This window comes from Bos indicus, chromosome 14 (assembly GCF_029378745.1).
Source record: "Bos indicus isolate NIAB-ARS_2022 breed Sahiwal x Tharparkar chromosome 14, NIAB-ARS_B.indTharparkar_mat_pri_1.0, whole genome shotgun sequence".
NCBI lineage: Eukaryota > Metazoa > Chordata > Mammalia > Artiodactyla > Bovidae > Bos > Bos indicus.
Window position 1 is genome coordinate 57,506,515 of NC_091773.1, and position 26,935 is coordinate 57,533,449.

General features: G+C 35.9%; 1 protein-coding gene across 1 annotated transcript in view; it reads left to right on the forward strand.

The window, feature by feature from the left end:
- ANGPT1 (angiopoietin 1) overlaps window positions 1-26,935 on the forward strand; it is a 472,143-nt gene that overhangs the window by 404,093 nt on the left and 41,115 nt on the right. Inside the window, exons 6-8 of the mRNA XM_019974047.2 lie at window positions 4,626-4,753; window positions 14,446-14,547; window positions 24,895-25,061. Coding sequence (XP_019829606.2) covers window positions 4,626-4,753; window positions 14,446-14,547; window positions 24,895-25,061 — 397 coding nt within the window. The remainder of the gene's footprint in view (window positions 1-4,625; window positions 4,754-14,445; window positions 14,548-24,894; window positions 25,062-26,935) is intronic.

A 26,935-nucleotide genomic window follows, 5' to 3' on the forward strand; every position in this document is an offset into this window, starting at 1 on the left:
AACTACGTTTTCAGAAACTAAAACACCATATCATATGTCCAGATCGCCCCTCCCTGCTCTGTCCAGCTGATGCTTCTTTTATCTTCTTCCATCAGGTTTTTCATGTTTGTCTCTTGCCATTTATCTTATATTCCTCCAGGCGTTATCTTCCATCTTATTGAATCTCAAGACCTCCTACAAAAATTTATCCTTGTTTCTGATCATTTATCCTGTTCAGTTAATTCATCTTTGTTATGGTCTTTCTATGTTTTAAAATGTTTACTATCTCTAGTTTTACAATATCTGATAATAACACTAAATTTTGTATTCTCTAATATTTTACAAAGAAAATAGTCATGAAAATTGGAGTTATAAGATTAAAATCTCTACAAGCAGCATTAGATCAGATCAGATCACTCAGTCGTGTCCGACTCTTTGTGACCCCATGAATCGCAGCACACCAGGCCTCCCTGTCCATCACCAACTCCAGGAGTTCACTGAGACTCACATCCATCGAGTCAGTGATGCCATCCAGCCATCTCAGCCTCTGTCATCCCCTTCTCCTCCTGCCCTAAATCCCTCCCAGCATCAGAGTCTTTTCCAATGAGTCAACTCTTCGCATGAGGTGGCCAAAGTACTGGAGTTTCAGCTTCAGCATCATTCCTTCCAAAGAAATCCCAGGGCTGATCTCCTTCAGAATGGACTGGTTGGATCTCCTTGCAGTCCAAGGGACTCTCAAGAGTCTTCTCCAACACCACAGTTCAAAAGCATCAATTCTTCGATGCTCAGCCTTCTTCACAGTCCAACTCTCACATCCATACATACCACAGGGAAAACCATAGCCTTGACTAGACGAACCTTTGTTGGCAAAGTAATGTCTCTGCTTTTGAATATGCTATCTAGGTTGGTCATAACTTTCCTTCCAAGGAGTAAGCGTCTTTTAATTTCATGGCTGCAGTCACCATCTGTAGTGATTTTGGAGCCCAGAAAAATAAGCAGCATATTGATATACATATCATATATCATTTCATCTGAAATAATTTTTAATTCTTAATAGATAAAGCTCATATTATATAGCAAGATTGAGCTTTCCTGGTGGCTCAGACAGTAAAGGATCTGCCTGCAATGCAGGAGACCTGGGTTCAGTCCTTGGGTTGGGAAGATCCCCTGGAGAAGGGAATAGCAGTCACTCCAGGATTCTTGCCTGGAGAATCCCCATGGACAGAGGAGCCTAGTGGGCTACAGTCCATGTGGTTGCAAAGAGTCAGACATGACTGAGTGACTATGCACATATAGAAAGATTAGATTACTGGGTTTCTTTGACTTAGTAGTGATATAACCTGGTGTAGTCAATGAATGAAATAATGCAGTTACCCAACTCTGACAGGGAGGGGCCAACTTGATATAGTCCTAAATGTAATCAAATATAACTTCCCTCCGTTTAGTCAGCTGCAGTATTTGGATTTGAGGATGAAAGACAGTAGCATCCACCACTCCACTGAACATCCATCCTACCCAACTTTTCCTTTTTTTTCTATGTTGTTGAAAATATGTGTGAAACAGCTTCCCTCTTCCCACACAATAGCCTTCACCCACATGTGTGGTAGATTGGCTAGCCTTCCACAGCTTAAATGTCTTTTCCATAAGAAAGAAAAAATAGTGTTGCCATCAATGATATTATTACCATAACACTAACTACCATTTCTTGGTACTTACTATAATTCAGTCACTCTGTTATGTAGTTCACATACTTGCCTCATAAGTACCCCACTTTATACACTAAAAGGGAAGCAAAAGGAACTGAAAATCAATCTACTCCTATAGAAGGGGTCATCAGACTATAGACTATTATACAGATGTAAAGGTAAGCTCTGAATGAAACTTTTAAATTGCTTTTAAATGCTGTAGTATTCTAAGTGTAGTCTGGATCAAAATTTCAAGGATTCTGTTACTAATAAGTGAGTAAGTAAAAACAAGCAGTCTAATCTTTCTGGAAATAATGTGTTTCGATTTTTCAAAAACACCAGACTGTATTTCAAGAAAATGAAATACCTATATTAGATATGGTGCCATAACTACAACATGTCCATAGTATTGTACCCCACCGTTAGTCTGTCTCCTCCTAACCTCCTTTTTCTTTCTTCCTATCTTCAGGCTGAGAGTGAGACATGAGGGAACGGTTCAGGTGGACCTGCTAGTGCCTTCCTTCCACCGTCCTTTCAGCCAGTAGCCCCTTGTATGGGTAAATCCTGACCCAAGGGAGGATGTTTATTCAAGTTCTCACCCCCACTTCTAGACTGCAAACACTAAAGTGAAGCTGTTTAATGCCATTCAAATGCATGCTTTCTAACCTCAGTTGTGTTCTCTATGCTGCTCAGTCAAAACCTTGGTCATTTCAAATAGGCTTTTCTTTTCTATTACATTTCTTGAAAAGTATATTTCAATTCTTCGTACTTTTTTCAAGATACTACTTGTACCTTTTATGGTAGACTCCTCAAACCATCTTTCTAGTTATGAAACTTACATTCAGAGCTTGAACATCATTTTATAAATTAGTTTCCAGAAAATAAGACAATATCTAACTTTTTATTTTTTCTGTGTTATTGAAAATGTGTGTGAAATAACTTCCCTCTTCCCATACAACCTTCACCCGCATCATCCTGAAGAGGAAAAGAAAAGGGGAAGGGAAGTGGCAGAGAAGTGGGAAAGGAATGTATTCGCCTTGCATAACTAAATAAGGGAGGGCAGGAAGTGGTATATTTAACAAGGAAGAATTTTCTCTTTCTTTAAAGAAACGATTTTCTCCATCTCTAACCCAAAAAAGAAAAATGGGTTTACTGTTAAATTCCTCTTGACCACATCTTCCTGTGCTGTGGATGCTCTCACGGGATTATAAATTTTAGTTAATATTTCTTTACATCCCTTTTTTATTGTATCTGTTTTGGTTATTTTTAATTTTTCAACAGAAGAACAAGCATTTACAATTTAGGAAAGTTTACTTTAGAAAAATAATAGTCCAGTTAGCTTAAAGTAAGTAAAGCACAAATAAAATGCACTGATGTTTTTAAAAAAAAGGCCTTTGTATAATCCATTGACACGCCCAATGCCATTAAAGATGGCTTTTGAGTACATAAATGCTCATTTTTAATTGCTATCTGCGTGCATTCTGTGCAATACTTCTTTACTAGCATATGAACTGTTAGTCCTCTGATTACTTATTTTGTGTTGATATTGCAGTTGTGATGATGATATTTAGAGGTACTTTTTAGTATAAGTAAGCAAAATCATTAGTGTAAACGTGAGCTATGTAGAGAACTATAATGCTATTAAATGTTATAATTCTGTATTTTTGTTATGGCAACATATCTGACATGGATATTTCATTTACTTGAATCATAGTTATTTTTGAAAATTTGAAAAATTTATATTGAGATAGTCATTCTTTATATAAAGATTAGACTGTTCATTTTTAATTACATATAAAGTAGTAACATTGTGTGTCAAATTGAAATCAGGTTAAGTATTTTAGATTGTTAGAATGTTTAAAATCAATTTAAAAGCATTAATTCATAGTTTACCTTTGATGTTATTATTTTAAAATATCATTGTGATGCAGAGTGATTTAAAGCAGATAATGATTAAACAACTAGAGACTTTAAGGGCAAAATTATAAAACATTCTGAATCTTAACTTCAAGAAAAGGGTAATGAAGCAAATTGCTAGAATAATGTATATTTATTAGAAAATACTAAATCATAAATAATTTTTATATATGCTGCATATATTTTTAGCTAAAAACTATTAAATGAATCATCTTTGTATTTTGATCTCATAATAAGAACTTAATAATGGATGAAGATCAGTGAATGAAATAAAGTTCCTCCCAGTAGAGACTATCTCTAATTAAATTTATTTTTCTATTAGACTTCCAGCCCCTATTTAGCTCTTCCATTTATATAACTTAATTTCAAATCTTACTGATTTTTGTTCTTCTATTTTTATGTCATCTACCTGATAGCTTAACTTCAGGCCATTAAATAAAAATCAAAATTCACTTCCCTTTCACTCTAGATACTTAAATTGGATCAGAGACGTCTATTTTTTATTTTGAGAGTTTTCTAAAACTAAAAAATTCTAGAACTTCAATATAAAGCCCCAGAAAAATAATAAATCCTTCTTTTAGCATATTAAACCTTTATATTGTATTTTTATATCTGAATTTATCTTCAACTCTTCTTGCTCCAAAAACGGTAGCATTTTTCAAACTCTCCTATAAAATGTAGCTAAGAAGGTTTTAAAAATATTGCAGAAACATTGACATAATTGTTACCAATTGTCAGTATTTCAGGATCAGATTATCTATCTACTGAGTTGATGTTCTGAAAGTGATAGAGAAAAACAAGATTTAAGAAATTAAGCCAAACATGAAAAAATACTCAGTTATGAATTAATCATGTTTTTCTTATAGTTTTATAATTCTGTCACTTCAAAATCTAACATTGTTCCTATGATTGATTTTTCAATAAATGCAACATTGACATTTGTTTGGAGGAAATGAAGACTCACTTGGCTATACTTGAAGTCCATTTGGGAACTAATGGTACTGATATTCACATATTGCGATCTTTTTTTTTTTTTTTTTGCAGTTTTACTAAAGGGAGGAAAAAAAGAGGAAGAAAAGCCATTTAGAGACTGTGCAGATGTATATCAAGCTGGTTTTAATAAAAGTGGAATCTACACTATTTATATTAATAATATGCCAGAACCCAAAAAGGTAAAACCAGAAGTGTTTGTTTATGAGATGTAAAGCAGATCCTAGTTGAATTGCTGAATAATCAGATTGATTTGTGAGCTTGTTAAACCAAAAATATATATGCCTAAGCTCTTTTCTCCCGAAGATACTCTGTTTCCCAGGTCCATAAAAGATGAAAACCCAGTTGTACAGACCACTTCCAACCCCCACATGTCCTATCCCTGTTTCACATGCAGTTTTCCATTTACCCTCTGCTCATTCCTAGGATATCCCATTTGTTCATAAATTCTTGCCTTATACAGATTACATGTTGAAGGCACATACTTCAAGCTCATGGGAATAACTTAGGAACCATCTTCCAAAGTCCCAAGGACACAGATGGTACACATCATCCATGTTCAGATACTGTGGAGACAGAGCTAGGGACATATTTCCAAAACCTCTGCTCTTATTAGGGTAGAGAAAGATACTCTATCTTAATTCATAATCTTGAAAGGATTTGCTTTGCATATTTACCTAAAGGACTTTGTTGGAGGATATTTTTCATCAGTATATTGAACAGGATCCAAAGTATACTTTGAAGTAAGAAAAACACTGTCTTCTTGCTGTTATATCTCTTCTATATATACTCTTTCTTCCTATCTCTTCATTAAATCATCCATCCATTCCTTCATTCAATACATAGTAAGTGTACGTCATTTATTTGTCAGTAAATGACTAGAGACATAATATAAAATCGTTCCCAATGTAGTGGTGAAGACAGACAAATACGCAGAAATTGTAATATACTGTAGAAGTGCAATGATAGAGACCGCAACAGGGTTTATGGAGAGCCTGGAGGAGAACTCTGTTCTTCAACATGTGAAAAGCTTCAACCAGATGCTCAAGACCCTGAGAGGACCACCTGTCCTTGCAGTGCTTTATCCTCAAAGGATGGAACAGTCTTTTTCCTCTCATTGCCCCACCTAAATTACCAGCTCTGTGTTCCCATTTTTTCTAGGTTCTATGCATACACTCTCAGAGGTTTTCCCTGATTCTCTCAAACAACTTTGCATGACTTGCTCACTATCAGAGTTCTACAAGGGAAGGATTTTACTTTTATTTTTGACTTCCTAGGACCCAGAATAGTTTCTGGAGCATAGTAGTCCCTCAGTAAATATGTGCTGAAATGCATGAATGAATAGATGACCTGCTGATGATAATGTCAACACTTCTGTGTAGTATATAGTAAGTAAGCCTACCTTAGTCATTCCAACTATTCATTCCCTTTGATAGGTGAGGGAAATACATCTTGGAGACCAGCTTGCCAGTTGTCACACAGTTGTCAAGAGGCAAAGTCTGGACTCTACCAGCCCTGCTGATTCCAGTGAGGATTAGTGGGTTAAGTTAGCTCAATAGTTTTTCCCTTTGCTGGGACAAAATTTTTCTTCTGAAAAGAGACCTATACTGTGCTGTCAAGGTGGGGAGAAATAAAGATGGTACAGTGGGTAAAAGAGGTGGCAGGCAGTTATGTACATTGCTACCCGGGTTACCTACAAGAGAAGTTTGATTTCACTGTATTTCTTTTTGAGCTTCTGTGAAAATTTTCAATGAATCAGGTGTACCATGTCTTTAAAAAAAAAAAAAAAAAACTGTGAAGGTATTATAGCAAATTTAGGAGTAAAGTGAAAGGGTTAGTTGCTCAGTCGTGTCCACCTCTGCGATCCCATGGACTGTAGCCTGCCAGGTTGCTCTGTCCATGGAATTCTCCAGGCAAGAATGCTGGAGTGGGTTGCCATTTCCTTTTCTGGGGGATCTTCCTGACCCAGGGATTGAACCCGAGTCTCCTGCATTTCAGGCAGATTCTTTACCAACTGAACCACCAGGGAAGCGAGGAAAGGGTTCAGTTCAGTTCAGTCAGTCAGTCATGTCCGACTCTTTGCGACCCCATGAACCGCAGCACGCCAGGCCTCCCAGTCCATCACCAACACCTGGAGTCCATCCAAACCCACATCCATCGAGTCGGCGATGCCATCCAACCATCTCATCCTCTGTCGTCCCCTTCTCCTCCTGCCCTCAATCTTTCCCAGCATCAGGGTCTTTTCAAATGAGTCAGCTCTTCACATCAGGTGGCCAAGGTATCGGAGTTTCAGCTTCAACATCAGTCCTTCCAATGAACATCCAGGACTGATCTCCTTTAGGATGGACTGGTTGGATCTCCTTGCAGTCCAAGGGGCTCTCAAGAGTCTTCTGCAACACCACAGTTCAAAAGCATCAATTCTTCAGCGCTCAACTTTTTTTATAGTCCAACTCTCACCTCCATACATGACCACTGGAAAAACCATAGCCTTGACTAGACGGACTTTTATTGGGAAAGTAATGCCTCTGATTTTTAATATGCTGTCTAGGTTGGTCATGACTTTCCTTCCAAGGAGTAAGCGTCTTTTAATTTCATGGCTGCAATCACCAAAGCAGCCTTTTGAATCCTTTGGATCATATGACATAAAGCCTTCCTATTCTGCTTGCTGATATCTTAAAATCAGACTTAAATTCAGTTCATACATATGCACAGGCATGCTATACATGCCCACACTGATACATCATACAGAGAGCATGTAAAGTGTCAGAAACTTCCCTGGAGGAGAGAACCCGAGGTAATGTAAATACTTCATGCAATTTACCTGTAGTTCTTCCCAAGACCTGATAGAAACCCCAAAATGATTATCAGTTCCCCTCTAACATAGTGACTATAAAGTTAACTAAAAATATTAAGTGACCCTCCTTTTAGACTCTAATAATTATTATGTATGAATATAAAAATAAAATGTTTTTTAAAGTTTTTAGACTAACTTTCATACTTTAAGAATCTTTTTTCAGTCCATCAACATTATCACATGGCCCTTAGTGAGGGCGTTACAAGTAAAGTTTGATCATTCCATTAAATTTAAGTTATGCAATAATCATAACTCTATTCTAGTTCAGAATGTTTTGAGAAACAAATAATTCTCAGACTATCTGCAGAACCGCTGCTACTGTTAGGGTGGAAGAAAAGTATCTTAACTCATGAACTTTAATGAAAGTGAAAGTTAGTTGCTCAGTCATGTCTAGCTCTTTGCGATCCCTTGGACTATAGCCCACCAGGCTCTTCTGTCTGTGGAATTCTCCAGGCAAGAATACTGAAGTGGGTTGCTGTTTCTTTTTCCAGAGGATCTTCCCTACCCAGGGATTGATCCTGGGTCTCCTGTATTGTAGCCAGATTCTTTACCAACTGAGCCACTGGGGAAGTCATAAACTTGAATAACAACTTATAAACTTAAAAGAATTTGCTTTTTTTAAATATTTACATAAAAGAGTGGGTTAGAGGATCCAGTTCATTAGTTCAGTGACTTCTATGTTGGGTTTCAGAAACAGCATGATTTAAATTTATGCCTCTGCAGCATGATGAATTTTTCATGTTAGAGAACTTCAATATTGTTCTTAAATTTAAAAAAATCTAAAATACTGAAGCCACAAATGCTAAATATATGCTGGATTAGACTTGTTACATTTGGGCCTAGAGAAAATTAGTACACCAGACAGATTAGCAATAATATCAATACGGGCCTATAAAAGGCAAATTTTATCACTATAGAAATGGCACTTATATTTCTTCAGAGGAAGGAGGAGAAATTCACATGTTATTTTTACTGTCGTTAGGTTTAATTTAGTTGGAAATAACAGCAGAGCATGGTGAGAGGGAGAGATAACTGACCATAAGGAAGGAAAGACTTTGGGCTTCTTTATTTAAGTGTTCATTCCCTTGTTTTATTCTTTCCCCTTTGAGATTATGGTACTTTCGCAAGTGGTAATAATGTTCTGTTATGGAGATGGACATTTTAGGACGATATACCTGCACTTACTAGTAAGTAGCAAATTTTGTTTTATATCCCTTGTTATAGTCACATATCTTAGAATTAGTAAGAACAAACATTGTGTGAACTTCCCAATGTTATTGAGAAACTGATTAATATAATAGTTCAAATGTACTGTGCACTTACAGTTTGCCAGTTTCTATTTTGAGCACTTTAGATACATATACTTACTTGTTTATCCCTTTCAATAACTCTGTGATATATATCAGAGAAGGCAATGGCACCCCACTCCAGTACTCTTGCCTGGAAAATCCCATGGATGGAGGAGCCTGGTGGGCTGCAGTCCATGGGATCGCTAAGAGTCGGACACGACTGAGCGACTTCACTTTCACTTCTCACTTTCATGCATTGGAGAAGGAAATGGCAACCCACTCCAGTGTTCTTGCCTGGAGAATCCCAGGGACGGGGGAGCCTGGTGGGCTACTGTCTATGGGGTCGCACAGAGTCGGACACGACTAAAGCGACTCAGCAGCAGCATGATATATATAGTTGCTCTCATTATCCCTATTTTAGAAAAATAATTTGCCCAAATCACAAATTTGGGCAGCAAATACTGAATACAGGCTTCATAACAAAGAAATCAACTCTAGACTATACCATCCTAACAGGGAGCTAAGTGAGATAATTACTTATATTAGTGATGACTGAAGCTACACCTTTCATAATTTTTTATAGGAACCTATGTGAGTGACACAGCTAAGAGTTCATTGTCAGGTATGATTGTAAGCCACCCTGCTTCCTCCCACCCTGTACTCTCATTGCCTTCTCTTATTTTTATATAGATCATTGGTATCCTCTCAGTTCTGTAAAAAAAAGTTCTATAAAAAGTGCTTGGAAAAATCATCCTTAGGATCATCACCCTTCCAGATATATTTTGCTTTGTGGCTATAAAGTTTGGTGCTAATCATGATATGCTTAGCAAAAATTTTGCTCATTTTAATACTTCCAGAAATTCTAGCAAGGATAAGAAACTCAAGGCAAGTTTATGTAAAAACAAAACAAAATGTCTAGCTATGTATGATATATGGATTAATCAATTAAATTGACCTATTTAGGCAATTAACAAAAACTATTAGTACAAATTATTAATTTTAGGCAGAGTGAAATTTGCAAGTATACACAGTTGCTATATAGTTGTTTTGACTGACATCATTCCCTGCCAAGAAAGAATGTCTGCAAAAGTTAGAAAAGTATTATCTTTTCAAATGTGACGTGGAAGCCAAAGGCAGTTTTCTAGGACTATTAAAATTTTCAAGCAGATAGAAAATGAGAATTAGATCATTTATATATCTATTTTTTACTTTTTTTCATTATTAATGGCTTGTGGATATTTTCCACTCTGAATTTCCTTCAGTACATGGTAGTAGGAAGCAGGATTTTTCCTTTGATTTCATAAGTTTCTAACACCAAATACACTGTAATCTGCTTAGTTTCATACAGTAAAACAAACCATTAAATAATAGCTCTGATTACTATAAAATATTTAAAAATTTGTTTCTGAATTTATAATTTCCCTAATTCTTGGAAAAGGACTATAACAAATGTGTTGAGGAGCCTTTTTTATTTAAGGTTATGGAAAAATAATTAACACTCACAAGGTTAATCATTCCAACTTGTATGTAGCATAAAAGCATAAAACTATGTGAATCAAATTTCCCCTTTTTGTTTGGGTTTAAATCATTATTATGTTAAAAGATTTTTAATGCTTGAAAGCTTTGACCTTGCCTGGGATAGAAGCCAGTTCAATCTGTTCTTGGATAGAGTTAAGCCCAAGTCATATGATCAATAAATGCAACAGTCATAGTAAATGTAGCAGGGTGCCTGTGTCTACAGGAAGGATGCCGCCAGATAGCACAGACCACACTACATTGGCAAAGGAACTTCTCAGGTCCTTTCATGTCTCAAATCTTTCAAAACCAACCACCTATCTTTCTGAACTCCTTTCGTCTATTAAGCATAGGCTTTTTGTTTTTCTTCTGACTAAAAATCATGGTCTTTTGTGTGTGGCAGGTTGCTAGCACTAATCCAACTTCATATGAGCTTGGTAGCTCAGTCGTGTCTGACTCTTTGTGACCCCATGGACTGTAACCCACCAGGCTCCTCTGTCCATGGGATTATCTAGGCAAGAATACTGGAGTGGGTTGCCATTTCCTCCTCCAGGGGATTTTTCCAACCCAGGGATCAAACCCACATCTCCTGCAGCTCCTGCATTGGCATTCTTTACCACTGAACCACCTGGGAAGCCCAACTTCATATGTATATATGGACATATACATATATGTATATATATTACATAAATATCTATATATACAATAGCAAGCGTGCTTAGAAATTGATGATGCCAGTATTATTAACAAGAATCTGGGAAATGTAATCATAAGGACAGTTTATTGAATTTCTATGTATTTTGGCTTTATATGTTTTATATTATCCATAATAAATAATAAATTATATGAAATGTATAATAGTAATCTATTATGATATATGAGATATTATATACATAAAGTATATATGCACAATATAAATACACATCACATATGTAAAATACATCTAAGAGATTAATGACAAAGCTTGTTATATGCCAAACACTGTTCTGAAAACTATATGCATTAATTAATTTAATCCTTGCAAAAGATCTACAGCATAGTTAGGGCTGAAATGGGACTTGAACACAGGTAATGTAGCACCCAAGTCCACGCCCCTAACCAATATATCATTCCCTTCTATTGTGTCCATATTCACCAAAAAGAAGCTGTTACCTTTGCTGTTATTACTGAGTCCCAGTAGGAATTGTGGAGTGTAAATCTAACTTCTTAATTTCCCTGCACTTTAGCTTCCAAGGCAGTAATCTGCCTGGGTAACCTTTCTCCTCTGGGTTAACTTTCTTTGGGTCTTTACCTAAGAAATGCTCCCAGCAAAGGAAAGTTGTCTTTTCTAAAATTAGCGAGTGATTTTTTTAAAAATCACTTTTTCAAAACTTTTTAAGTGCATAGAATTTTAATAACATAGGTAATAGTGACAAAAAAAAAACAACACTGTAAAGAACAGTTTTCTCTACACACTATATATTTATAGTTGTGGTTATTCCTTTCCCTGAGTGTGTAAATGGACTTCATAGATTTGCAAGCACATTTTGACAAACTCTCAGGCAATCAGTGTCCATTAGGAAGTCAAAATCTGGGGAAAAAAATCTAAATTAACCAGTCAAGGCAGGGTAAAATTTAATTAAAATACAAGTGACATTAGTTTCCTCTAAGAAAATATTTCCTTGACATTTTTACTTACTCTTATCTGTTTTACCAGTAGAGTTCCACTTGGTCTGCTATGTTGAATCACCAACAATGTCCTCTGTAAAATGAGCCATCTGGATTTTATTCTTATAGGAATCCTGCAGTTTCTCTCTTCAAGATCACTAATGGCTCCTTCATTTTAAATTTAAGTGTGTATTTTCTTAATCTTTATCTTGACTTCTCTGGAATACTTGACTAAGTTGATCACTCCCCAAACTTGAAATCCATCCCCAACTTTCATTGCATTCCATTAATCAAGTTTTCCTGTTTTATCTTCCCTTATTGCATCTCTAGTTAGTTATTCAACAAATATTCATTTAGTGCCTACTGTAGCTAGGCACTGCTCTAGACACTAGGGACAGTAGCAAATAAAATGAATTTCCTACCTACCTAAAGATTTTGATGTCTGTTTTTTTCTCCATCAGTTGTTCACCAAAGCCCATTCTTCGGCCATCACCCCTCCCCATATCTGTTTCCACTATTTTTTTTTTTTTTTACTTCTTTAGAAATCTGTCTTTATGCTATCAACTGCTGCTTTCAAGATTACCCTCAGTATGATTTAGAACAAGGGATTCAAATCCTAAATTCAGTACTTGTTTTATTAATAATAACCATTGATAAGTTCTTGAAATAACTTGAAGTCTGAGATTTTTCATTTGCAAAATGGACATAATAATCATACCTACATTGTAGGGCTGTTGTGAGATAAATTGGAAAATGCAGTAAAGTGTTTGAATTATTTAGCACTTAAAAGGCATTCTATTGTTATGACTATTCCTTTCTTAGTTCCTCATTCTCTTATCCTTATTCTTATTCATTCTTGATCTGCCTATAATTATATCATCTCTAATCAATAAACTCCCCCTTTTGGATGACTGTGCTCTCCTAAACATTAGGTTTCCAAAACCATGATCATTTCTTTTTTCACGTTAGCTCTATTCCTTAAATTTCTCATTTAGATTGCTGACTCTTATTCTTCAGGTCACTGGAGTTGAAAATTGTGAATTCTCACATCTTCTTATTTCTATGGGAACAATCACTATTTAAACTTTTAGGTGTTTTGATGATATGATCCATATTTTGTTCATCAAAATATCACCAGTTGTATCATAGACTCAGTGCCCCAAAATGCTTCTGGGGTGAAAAAATTGAATTAGTATTAAGAAAGACAAAAGACTAGATAGAGGTTATGTTGAGGACAAAGAGCAGGTGCATAGAAGCTAAGGGATTAGTAGAACTTTAAGATAGGGAGGGGGATTTCAAATTTGTAATCTTGGAGGGAGTCAGTTCCTCGTGATGACGAATACATACTGATGGGCGGCTGTTGTCAAGTTAGAGGAAGAGTCCACAGGAGAGCATTCTGCCTATTTTCATATGCTTACAGTTAAGTGTGTATTTCATAGTTCCCTTTACTCCGAGGAAATACATGGACAATTTGTCCTTTGAATGACAGTTCTTGCCAATGTTTTCATACCCTTTTGCCATTTGTGCTCAAAATTTAATGCCTCAGGGAAAACACTTGAGGTTTTTTCCTTTAATCAGGCTCTATGCCCACACAGCCTGCCTGCTGCTGTTGCCTCATGTCTACACCTTTAGCCAGCTTCCAAATTGCATTAGTAGGAATGATTGCCAGGGGAATGATGCTCCTCATTGCTGAGCCCTTGAATAATCAAGCTGCCACATTCATGCTTCATCAATTACAGTGATTGCTCTCTAAAGATAATCCTATTACAGATATGTTTCTCTCCTTGGTGGGCTCTGGGGGAAATGAATCCATTTCTAAATAAATACCATTATATTTAGAATAATTGAAATAAGCATAAGTCATTGAAAGATTTGGATAACTTTTCCACATGCAAAAGAAAAGCTTCTCACAGTCAGAAGGAATATAGTATGTCATGTTCTCCTTGTATTGTTCATGATGAAAATTCAAGCAAATAATGTGTTCTCCATATGCTGGGGACCAAATTTTGCCTCTAATGTTATACTGAACTGTCAAGAATAATTATTGTAGTATATGAGTATATAGGAGTAAATATGCAATGAAATGTGTAATACTAAATATATGTGATTTTTAAAACACCATTTTTCCAAAACCTTTATTATTGGTATATTGTAATTTAATAAATTAAAGATAAAAATTCCAAATCTTATGTTTTAGCAGTAAAATGGTATGTAATTTTGGCCACCTTAGTAACATTTTAAAAAATTGATTATACACAGTGCCTATTGCCATTTAAGACAAATTTTTAAAAATAATTTTTATAGTCTGTGACTGAGAGAGACAGTTTTCAGCTGACTGATTCAAAACTTTACAAGTAATTTATGCACATTTGATGGAATTTAATCAGAAACAACTTGGATATAGGAAGAAATAGCCAATAAAATATCTAAATTAATATTTTCAACTTGGCAATTTTTCATCATTTTTTTTCTATAAGGCTATCCATCCTATTTCTGTTTTGAAACATATATGATACCTGTTTCTTTAAATTAGACATAATTTTCACTTGGCTTTATGTTTCTTTGTCAGGTATTTTGCAATATGGATCTCAACGGGGGAGGTTGGACTGTAATACAGCATCGTGAAGACGGAAGTCTAGATTTCCAAAGAGGTTGGAAAGAATATAAAATGGTAAGTTGGAAGAATTTACATAGTTTTTGACATTTTATAGTGAGATTTTCTTCACTACACTATGTGATAAGCCCTTGTATTTTTAGATGTCTTTTAAAAAATAAAATGATACATTCCTGACATTATTCTCATTAAACACAAAGCATTCATAAATCTTTTTCAATAAATGATTTCCATGTGTACATCAGAAAGAAAAATATATTACTGAAATTATTTAGCAAACTATTATATATTGTCTGAATTTGTTCCTGATTGAATGAGGGTGGAGGAAGCTGGAATTTGGACCCAGTCTGGGATACATGAGCCAGGACAAGAGAAGTGTATAGGGCTGTGGGCTGTGGAGCAGAACTGGTGGGCACCATCAATGACTTCACTCGAGTGGCTGGCAAGTTGCTGCTGGCTATGGACTGAAAACTCCTCCAATGTGGCTAGGGTGGGCTTCCCCCAGTATAGTGATCCAGGGTCATCAGATTTATTATGTGGCAGTTGACATCCTTTGAGCACGAAAATAGAAGCTTCCAGGTCTTCTAAGATTTATTAAACCCAGAAATGGCATGTCACTTCTACTGTATTCTTTTAGTTAAAGTTGATGACAGGACCAGTCCAGATTCAAAGTCAGACAAGTACACAAGGGTTTGAACTGTGAGATGTGATTGAGGTCTCCAGAATAACAGTAAATAACATCAGTACCATCACCACCATCATCATAGCTACCCTTTCAGTATTTTTATGTACAAGTCTCATACATAAATTCTTATCTAATTTTTATATCAAATGTATCAGTTAATACTGTCCCCATTTTAAGAGGAAACTGAGCAAGTTGGGAGATCAATCTTTCCAAGATAATACAGTAGATGGTTGAAATAATCCATAATCCAATAATCACATAGTGCCTACAATATTAACTGTTAAAATCTGCTGACGAATTATCAAGAAACAGTAATGGAAGAGGATTTCCTTTTGCAAACCAATCTCATCTTTTACATCTAAATGTTCTGGGTAGTTCTTGTCTTGACAAATTTTTGACAAATTTTCCTCTCAGAAAGTAAAGAAAGAGATAAAGAGAAATACTGTACTAACCTAAGTTCTGCCTTGATATTCATGTTGAAAATGTGTAAAAACAGTGGTTTGCTTGTCAACATTGCAGTTTACCCATTAGTAGGTTAGTAACTGACCAAACATCAGTAAACGAAGGGTTTTAAGAGATGAAGGAAAATGTCTACTGGTGTCTGTTTATCTACAGTATTTTTTATCAGATTTAATGCTGAAAGTAAGTTAATAAAGTTTGGAGTTACACAAAGTTGGAATCTTGATATCTTCAATAATCCATAAACTCAAAATAGAAATGTAGGCTAAAGCCAACAAGATAGAGTTCTACAAAGATAAATGTGAAGTCTTTCAACCTAGACCAAAAACATACAAGATTAACTGTGAGAACTTAGAAAAAGATGATGTTACTGAGCAAGGGCTAAAGAAGCCAATACTATGGCACAGGCTTTTGAAAAAAGAAAGAGCTTTCATTTTGAGGTAAACTAGAAAGGAGCCAGGAGGCAAGGCTCTCAAATCTGTCTCCACAATCCAGAGACCACGGTGAAATTTAAATGACTAGGGGAATGTCATACTTACGGACGGATTGGCTAGTCTTGAATCAGTCCATACAAGCTGCAGAACCCAGGTTTTATTTATTAAAAGATTTCTTGTTTTGTAAAGTCCTCCAGAGGCAACATTTCAATTCTTTGGTTCTGTAGATTGAGTGTTCTTGGTTCTGGAGTCACCCTGGAGACATGGCCTCCTGTCTGCACATGCACAGTTTTAGTCATCACTCTGCCACTTGAAAGTGGAGTGGTTTTTAGCAAATCATTTAACCCACACCTTAACTTTCTCACTTGTTGGGAGGGGATATTGCTAATAGTACCTCACTTGCCTTGCCAGGGGTATTGTGAGAATTAGCTGTAAGTAAAGCGCTTGGCACATTGAATTGTCAGTAAACTGTAGGTATTATTATTATCCAAGATTAAAACATCAAAAACTGCAAATGTTTTCTTAACTCTGGCAAAAATATTATTTGGCAGATGATCTTAAGTCATGATTATTTTCACTACTAAAGTGAGTTTTGAAGATGTTATCTGAGAATTAGACTATAGCTAAAGACTCTGGCAAGTCTGAAATACATTATTATTAATACTAATAATAAAAGAAAATTTAATATAAAGTTGTCATCACGGTGACTTTCCAAAATGGTGATGTACTAGCTGTAATCATCTGCTGCCTTGGCAAACTAGGTATATTAAGTAAGAAAGATTGACATATGAAGGATGTCATTGATTCATGTCTTATAAGCATTTGTCAAATGTGTATATTTAAGCAAGTTTTTTTATTGTTGGAATGGGGCTGAATTATTCTTTAATCATAGCTTTTGTGAAGTTTTCTCCTCTCCCTTTTTCAGGGGAGTTAGAACCAGGGATGGGGGAGCCTGGTGGGCTGCCGTCTATGGGGTCACACAGAGTTGGACACGACTGAAGTGACTTAGCAGCAGCAGCAGCAGCAGCAGCAGAAAGACTATCTTTTATTCAAACTAGAACAATTTATCAGCTTAGTGTCAATTCTACACAGTCAGAAATGAGATAAACTCTAAAATTTTGAAACATTTTGGCAAAAATGAGTCTGATGACTTCTTTTGTTTTAATTTTAAAAAAAGCTGTGGTACATATATACAATGGAATATTACTCAGCCATTAAAAAGAATACATTTAAATCAGTTCTAATGAGGTGGATGAAACAGGAGCCTATTATACAGAGTGAAGTAAGTCAGAAAGAAAAACACTGATACAGTATACTAACGCATATATATGGAATTTAGAAAGATGGTAACTATAACCCTATATGCGAGATAGCAAAAGAGACACAGATGTATAGAACAGTCTTTTGGACTCTGTGGGAGACAGCGCCAGTGGGATGATTTGAGAGAAGAGCATTGAAACATGTATATTATCACATATGAAACAGAATATCAGTCCAGGTTCGATGCATAATACAGGGTGCTCAGGGCTGGTGCACTGGGATGACCCAGAGGGATGGGATAGGGAGGGAGGTAGGAGGGGGGCTCAGGATGGGGAACACGTGTACACCCATGGCTGATTTATGTCAATGTGTGGCAAAAACATTACAATATTGTAAAGTAATTAGCCTCCAATTAGAATAAATTAATTAAATAAAAAAATAAATAAATGAAAATTTTAAAAAACACAGTTTATCATATATTATAATTTGGTTAACTGTCACCAAAACACATGGTATAAAATGTTTCAGTTGTTTCCTCCAGAGCTTTTCTTTCACCTGCAGACAAAGCAACATGACTCCACAAAGAATGAGCATAGACTCCTTATGCCAGCTCTTATCAGTCACACCCACTTCTGCTCCCTGAATCAGAACCGGCTGCTACATCCTTTGGGAAAGAGAACTTGACATGTACCAGTTACTCCTTAATCTTCACTGTTCTATTATATACAATAAGATGCTTCACTTCTTTCTCAAGCACTGACTGTAGAACTAAAGTTTCATCCCTCCTTCCTTTCTGCCTTTCCTCTTTCCTTCCCTTTAAACTGGTTGATATCTGTGGGCTGACTCTTGCTTCATAAGGTCTCCAGAACATATGTTAAAATTGTCAACACATGAAGTTACAAATATATAATTATTATTTTTAAACCTCTCTCACCATGGAAGACTTGCAGTTTAATTGATTCTTAATGTTGGCTTTAAGACTACAAAATCTTTTACCTAAGCTTTGTTTTCACTTAAAACTTCCTTATGAGGAGATTCAGCAAAATCTGGTTTATGGATTTGTAAAGATGTTTGCCAAGGGGGAAGTCTGGAGTGGGCTCTTTTAATGAGGCACTTAGGGAACAACATTAACTCCTTCAAGCCATGAGAATACCATTTAGTGGCCTACAGCAATAACACTTATCAGCAGTACTTTTGCATATACAGCCCAGTCAAGCTAGGCGTTCCAAACCACACCCCAGTGGCCTAACTTTATAGAAGGTAGTGACTAATGCCCTGGAGACAACCTGTCTTTGTATTGAAAACATTTAGCTCCATAAACAGAGCTTCCTATTTACACAAATATTTCATTCTGAGCACCATACCTTTTGGGAGTTCTTTGTTTCTGGAAAGAAATTAAGAGCACATTTTCAACTTCATTTTATCGTATTCACATTAAAAGGAGAAAAATATATATCAGAAATTTAAAATGCTGAAATATTCATCTTCTGATCTTTCTTGGGCTATCTCAGTAGTTAGAGGAGATGCACAATTGAATTGTATATTAAGCACCTTTGGAAAGCCACAGCTCAGTAACCCTGACTTCTTATTTGTTTTCTTTGATCATTTTATGAAAAGAGATGAAACCTACAGGGTACATAGACTGTGTCTGGTTTCAATTGTGTTTCAGTCATAAAAAGTCAACACTTCCTACGAATATTATCAGACAAAACAAAGTATCAGAGACAATTATTTTATCAACTTGGAAAAATACGAATCAAAACTGAACATTTTTGCAAATTTTGGCAAAAGCTAATGAATATTAATCTATTCTCTGTGTGCTTTTTTTTTTTAAAGCAAAATGTGGTTTATAAGGCCAATTTAAAGTTAGCATTAATTTAAGCTAAATTCCAGGGTCTTTTGCCTTTTATTAAAGAGCTAAAGGAGAAATAAAATTGATAAACAATCTATCTGAAATATATCAGAATCATAATATGTGATTTTTTAAATTATGTTATTATGATTGGCAGGGTATGGTATAGCATCCTTGGATTTTATTTATAAAAAAAGAACAAGTTCTGTTTTTATTACTATTGTTTATTCAAAGGACTTACTGCTTTTTCAGTGTCAACACTGAATTTTGTATAAGACTTTACTTTCATTCTTATGGCTGTTGCAAGCTATTTGGAATAAAATATAAAACCTGTGGTAAACTGTTAGGTATTCAATAATATGTAAATCTTTTTTTTTTTTTTTTTGCTTGTTTGTGCATTGTCCATTTCTGTATTTCCAAAAAAATATGAATTTTTTTCAAAGACACTCCCATAATATACAATCAACACTTAACTCCTAATATCTTCAATATGAAGATGAACTTTAGTTTTATGCCTGCTTTTTTTTCCCCCCCATGTACCTCTTAGAGAATTTGATCTGGTTAATTTATTATTTCTCATTTGCATTCAGAATAGGTATTCTGCATTATAATCCTATGGTTCTCCACCTTTAGTACACAGCACACTCACCTGAGGAACTTTTAAATGCATAGATCTCTAAGACTGCCCCAGACATACTAAGTCGGAACCTCCATATGGGAACCAACCAAGTCATCTATACTTTGAAAAAGCTCCACAGCTGTTTCTGATATGCAGTGCCAGTTGAAAGCAAATGTCAGAACTATCAAGTTATTAGCATGGGTTTAAGATCTCAAAAATTTCTTTTGTAGATCCTAAAACTTATGAGATGTAGTGAGAAAGGAATTTAAAAAATAGAACCAAGGTAGAGTTAAAGAGGACAACTTCTCTTTATCAGTAGGCAAGCAGAAACAAGAGTAAGAAGATAATCAGTAGACACAGACTATTGTTTGTGCCATAGCTTAGCCCCTGTTGCCACCAGTTGGTTTAAACTTCTTATTTAATAATTAACTTCTTGGATTAAAACAACAGTACTCATTTGTGTAAACCAATACTCAACTTATCATAAGAATACATTAGTTCCTAGCATCTGAAAACCATTTAAAGCATTGATTCAATATCTCCTTATTAAATTTCAGTCTAAGACAAGACCTAGGATTTCTCATATAGAGTGGAAGAGAACCTGCCTAATGCCAAGTAGCTTATAGTCTCTTGGAACAGAGGCAGATAATCAGAAAATTACTATATACTGTGATATATCCTCTAATTGTAATAGAAACTAGATTTTTGTTAAGTACTTCTCATGCATCAACACTGAGGTAAATGCTTCGAGTATATTATCTCACTTCTTTCTCACAACATTATATGTGGAAATATTTTAAATCCTTATTTTGCATATAGGGAAACTAAGACTCAAAAATAAGAGCAAGTATGTGGCTGAGCAAGACTTCCAATTGGAGCCAGAGGTAGGGAGTAGAATTTGTTTAATCGAAGCTGTCTTTGTGACTAGGTGTCAGATTCATGGTTGCCTAATAAACTATCCAAATAGACAGTTTACTAAATTAGGAACCCATTTTCCCTTCTTGCTTGAATTTTTTCATCTTTTGTTTCTGCATCATTGCACTTAGCTATTAGAAGGTTTCCTCCTACACTGTCTCTCTAACAGGGAGATTGATTGTGTTAGAATCTCTCTAACACATTGATTCCTTGCAGCCAATAGAGCATATATTTAGAAAGTTTTCCGGAAAGGTGCATGAAATAAAATTTTGTTTTATCAAAGCAAATTTCTTTGCTTTCTCTTCAGTTGTTTCTTCCTCTATCTTCAGTCACAAAAAGCAAACTGTTTAGGAATGGTTATTAGCCTCCACTTAAAGGGGTACAAGCTTGCATGCCAAGCTGGGAACGAAGACATGTGGAGGAATTCACAAATGTTCTTCCTTTTCGGAGGCTTGCTGGAGATCACTGTGCTTTTCCCTAGGAAGGCTGGAGAGCTTTTATATCCTTGCAACTGCATGGAAGTGTTTGACCTAAAACTTCACACTTCATCATCCCCACCTTCCTTATTCACGTTTAGTATAATCCCTGAATCTCTTCTAACTGACCACACAAAAGAGGGAATCCTCAAGTGGCTATAGAGTTTTTTCATGTCTGAGCTGGAAAGAAATCCAAGGAGAATTCCAGCAGTCTTCTTTTCCTTCCCAGTGGCTTCTGCAACTGAGAATGTGCTAATTTTCAGTCCCCTGTAACTTTCTGCTTTGCTTACTCATTGAAGAAGGTAAATTTCACTCTTCTCCATGGTATATAGCACCAGTTGCCCTAGGAATGTGTAAAATTCTTAGCACATTTTAAATTAAGATTTCTTGCCACTGTGGAACTCTTGCAACCTGTGATTTGAGCATCTTAAGAACAGAGAAGAAAGGAGACCCTAGAGTATGGACTTCAATAGATCCTACATCTGTACAGGGAGATGATCTTAGGGGATGCATGTACCCCACTGCAATCTGGACAAAAGGTGTTTAGTTAATCAAAAACTAATTTAAATTGAGATACATATATGCAACTAAGTTAAAAGTGTACATTTATATATATATATATATGTATGCTAATACATTTCATTGGAAATACATTCATTTGCCCACATTTTTAAAATGGAGGCTCAAAGCTTACAATTCTGAATTAGAGATTCTTTCATAAAACTTTCCCATAATCAAATGCATCAAATATTTAGCTTCTGTTTTTGTTTTTTTAAAAACTAGAGCAAGTAAGGCATATAAAAAGCAATGTATGTTAAAAGTCCTCTAAAGTTTTATTATTTTCCTCAGTCTTTTAGGATTGTTGCAACAACTTATAGTTCAAAAGAATTTTTAGTGATTTGCTTTCATAGAGCAAATCTAAACATCTAAATTAGTTTTTACCAAAAACAAAACAAAATTCCTCTTTCCTGACTAATATTTAACTTATTTACATAACGTTATAAATCTTATCATTGCCATAAGAGAACTGGCATAAATGAGTTTGAGACCAAACACAATTGGTCTTTTTGGTAAGTAACTCAGTTGGCAGATGGGAGTGCACAACTGTATTTAATACTTTTAGTGTACTCTGAGTATTAATATACTTTAAAGAGGAAATGAAAAATACTGCTTCATGTAAGTTGGTTAAAGGAGAATTCATTAAAGAACATTTCTACTATAGTTGTAATTCTGTAAAGTTGATATACATTAAATTTTTAAATAAATAAATATTTTTCAAATTCTATCCTCTGTATTGAGGAAATAAGAATTGCTGCATGAAACAGGGCACCCAAAGTTGATGCTCTGGGACAACTCAGAGGGATGGTGTGGGAAGCGAGGTGGGAGGAGGGTTCAGGGTGGTGGGACACATGTATACCCTTGGCTGATTCATATTGATGTATGGCAAAAACCACTACAATATTGTAAAGTAATTAGCCTCAATTAAAATAAATAAATTAATTTTTAAAAAAAAGAATTGCTGTGATTTTTCAGTACTTTCCTCATTCTTATTCATACAGATAGAATAAGACCCTTTATTAGTGAATACCTAGGTGAACCGGGGGGAGAAGGCAATGGCACCCCACCCCAGTACTCTTGCCTGGAAAATCCCATGGATGGAGGAGCCTGGTAGGCTGCAGTCCAGGGGGTCGCTAAGAGTCAGACACGACTTCACTTTCACTTTCACTTTTCACTTGCATGCATTGGAGAAGGAAATGGCAACCCACTCCAGTGTTCTTGCCTGGAGAATCCCAGGGACGGGAGAGCCTGGCGGGCTGCCGTCTATGGGGTCGCACAGAGTCGGACAAGACTGAAGCGACTTAGCAGCAGCAGCAGGTGAACCAGAATGTTTCTTTCTGCAACATCAAAGTATATTATGTGATTACTAGACACCCCCAAGTTTTCCAAGTATCAAAGTGCTCAAGATAAATGGAAAGTTTCTTCATATTCAGATTTATGGACTGGTCTCAGACACTTTGATTCAGGTTGGAGCCTGCCAGGAATATTTGTTTTCAACTAGTGCTCCAGTGATTATGATTCAGTTGGGCACTTTAAGAAACACCCTTGAGATTCAACCAAATTACCTACAAGAACTAAGTTTAAAGGTTATTTTTCTGAATTCAATTGCAGAATACTATAGTCTTTTGTTTTCTTCCTTCCTGCCTTTCTTCCATTTTCTTTGAACTTCAGTAAAGCATATGGAGTGCCCAGTGTATACCAGCATTCTACTAGTCTTTGAGGATTCACAAATACAACACAACTTCTGTCCTCAAGGAGTTCATAGTCTGGCTGGTAAAACATGTAGATCAGGAATTACACTGAACTTCAAGTTTTACCAAGGGATACTTTCTGAGGCAGTTGTGAATATCCAAAATCTAGAGCACTGGTAATCTCCTGCTGCTGCTGCTGCTGCTGTCACTTCAGTCATGTCCGACTCTGTGCGACCCCAGAGACGGCAGCCCGCCAGGCTCTCCCGTCCCTGGGATTCTCCAGGCAAGAACACTGGAGTGGGTTGCCATTTCCTTCTCCAATGCATGCAAGTGAAAAGTGAAAGTGAAAGTGAAGTCGTGTCCAACCCTCATCGACCCCATGGACTACAGCCTTCCAGGCTCCTCCGTCCATGGGATTTTTCCAGGCAAAGAGTACTAGAGTGGGTTGCCATTGCCTTCTCCGTGTAATCTCCTAGGGTTTTTAATTTTCCTATCGCTAACATAACCAGCATTAAAAGTTAGCTTTCTTTTATGTACTACTTCTTTTATCCCACAAACAAAACTGTTTTGAACACTTAGTCCATGGGGTCGCGAGGAGTCAGACACAACTGAGCGACTTCACTCTCACTTTTCACTTGCATGCATTGGAGAAGGAAATGGCAACCCACGCCAGTGTTCTTGCCTGGAGAATCCCAGGGACGGGGGAGCCTGGTGGGCTGCAGTCTATGGGGTCGCACAGAGTCGGACACGACTGAATCGACTTACTTAGCAGAAGCAGCAGCAAGCAGTAGCAATGACTGGGATTGCCTTAAGAGAGCAGAGGAAACTTGTTGAGATTCAGGGTTGGAGCCTCCAGCTAGATTCCCTCACTAGCCCGTGTCAGCCTTCTACCTCTAAATCCTGATCTATGGGTGTGACATATTTAAGTAACTGAAGTCCTGGATTTACCGATTTGCTTATTATTACTTGAAAATGTTAAAAGCTATAGAAGTTAAGGGACTAGTAATCTGTTTGTTACTATCTAACATAATTTGACTGTGAATAATATCATAAACAATAATAGTATTGTTAAATAATTTCTGATGATACTCATTGAAAAATGTTTAAACTATGTTGAAAATATTCCATTAACTAGTATTTGTAAGAACCATTTTCAAAAGCAAGTTGTGATTGAGAAGCATTTACTGGTTAAACCTATTAACCAGATTCATTTAATTCAAAAAAATCTCATCTACACAGATTTGAATATCATATTTTTACTGTATTAAGAATTACTGTAATGAGCCTTGGAGAGGAACATAGCAGAAAAATACTGAGTGAGTAACTGAAGAAAGTGTATAAAAATATGAAAGAACCATCTTTTAAAGAATATTTTATTATTGTTTAGAACATAATATTAAACTTGAAAAGATCTTCTCTGTGAATTAACAACTGCATCTCTGTCTTCTTTGGCAGGGTTTTGGAAATCCCTCTGGTGAATATTGGTTGGGGAACGAGTTTATTTTTGCCATAACCAGTCAGAGGCAGTACACTCTAAGAATTGAGTTATTGGACTGGGAAGGAAACCGAGCCTATTCACAGTACGACAGATTCCACATAGGAAATGAAAAGCAGAACTACAGGTAAATCCTTCTTGGATGTGGTGTTCAACTGCCTCATGCCTAGTCATTTAAGAGTTTTAATGGAAAAGTGTGGAAAATAAAGAAATGATCCTTCAAAATGAAAATCAGTCTGTTTTGGCCTATGACAGAGAGATACCAAAAGCCCTGTAAAGTCGTGTTCAAAACTTTAAATTTCAGTTTTCACAGACTGATTATTTTGATGTTGGCTCAAATTCTAGAGATAGGGAATTAATTCAAGTGTGATATTATTGTTTGTATTTTCATTATTGCTATCATTGTTATGAAGGTGCAGTGAATTCATACATATAAAACTGATGACAGAGAATTGACTCAAACTCGGGGGCTTGAAATAAATACTATTTTCCACCAGATTTTTTACTTGCACTTTCCTCATTTACCTTTCTTAAATTATTTTTTATATTATCTTGAAGGTGACAAAAGAGGGATAAAATTTTATGTTTGAGTGATTTACATGAAAAATAAGGTGAGGCATAATTTAGAATTTTTTGGTCAAAATGTGAAAGACAGAAGTAACTCCAAGTAATAACATCAATATACACAACATGTTGTGTTTTTTATATCATTGCAGATATAAGGATAGACTATATCCTTAATTGTTAATATCTCAGATATTCTTTTTTTTTCAATGAGCAGCTTATACACTAGGAAAAAATCGCTAAGTAAGTAACACAGGGCAGTAAATTTATTTCACAAACACTGCATTGCTTCTATCTTCTAGGAACTCTACTAGGCACTGGCAAATTTGCGGTCAGTGATGAGATCACTAGTCTCCCAGACCTCACAGTTTATCTTTGTTACAAATTAGGTCACTAAATAACTGGTTGGCCTTCCTTGAGAACAGGAAGTATATTTCAGTTGCTTTTATATCACTACCCATAAAGGCAATACTTGGCACATAGCAGGCCCTTAATGATTACATGTGACTCAGTTCTGTAAATTAGATAAACAGTAAATTAGAGTTGCAGTGATTTTAAACTCTTGATATTGTGGCTACTCTACCCTGGTCTTGGAAACACAAGTGTATACATTAAAGGGTTGGCACACTGCTTCAAGCAAAATGCAGTGACAGCTACCAAGACCTGATGCTTATATTCCAACCTGTGTGGCCACCTCCTCATAATTCAACTGTTTCTGCTGTTTGTTTATATTTCCGAGACATACCATCCTTCAGGAGTTTAAATCTATAACTTTTATGAATGCATCTCATTTTATTTTAATGGATTATGTATGGGATTGAATCCTTGGAGACATAATAATCATATTCTTAACAAACAGTGATGATATCACTACAACAGAAGATGTGAAATTGATCCAAGGAGTTGATAGTCTCATGGTGGGGACTGAGGGTGTGCATATGGCAACTCAAGAAACAAAAGAAAAGACATTTATAAAATCCAATGGAGTGTGAGAAGAAATGTTTCCAAGGAGGTCAATATTTTGAGAGTTTTAAAACAAGAAAAACCACTGTAAAACATCAGGGATACTCTTGTGTAAATGTTTTGAGTTGAAACTTGAAACTATATGAAACTTGGCTAATGTCAGACAGACTGACAATAGGACTAGCAAATAATTAGTCTAGTCTTTTTCTAGGCTCCTGAAGAATTTGCTTTGGTTCTTTTCCAAAACATCTCCAGTTTGTGTGTGTGTGTGTGTGTGTGTGTGTGTATGTATGTGAGCATGCTTATGAGGATGGGGTGGTATTAAGGGTACAGGTTTAGGGGTGTTAGAGGCCTCTGAAGTAGGCTTCAGGATGCGTAGTATGATTGTCATTCTGGCATCTGCTTGAGGAATACACTCTTGTCTCCTCTTCCAGGCCCTCTGCCCTCACTGAGCATTTCCTAGTCCTTGAGCAT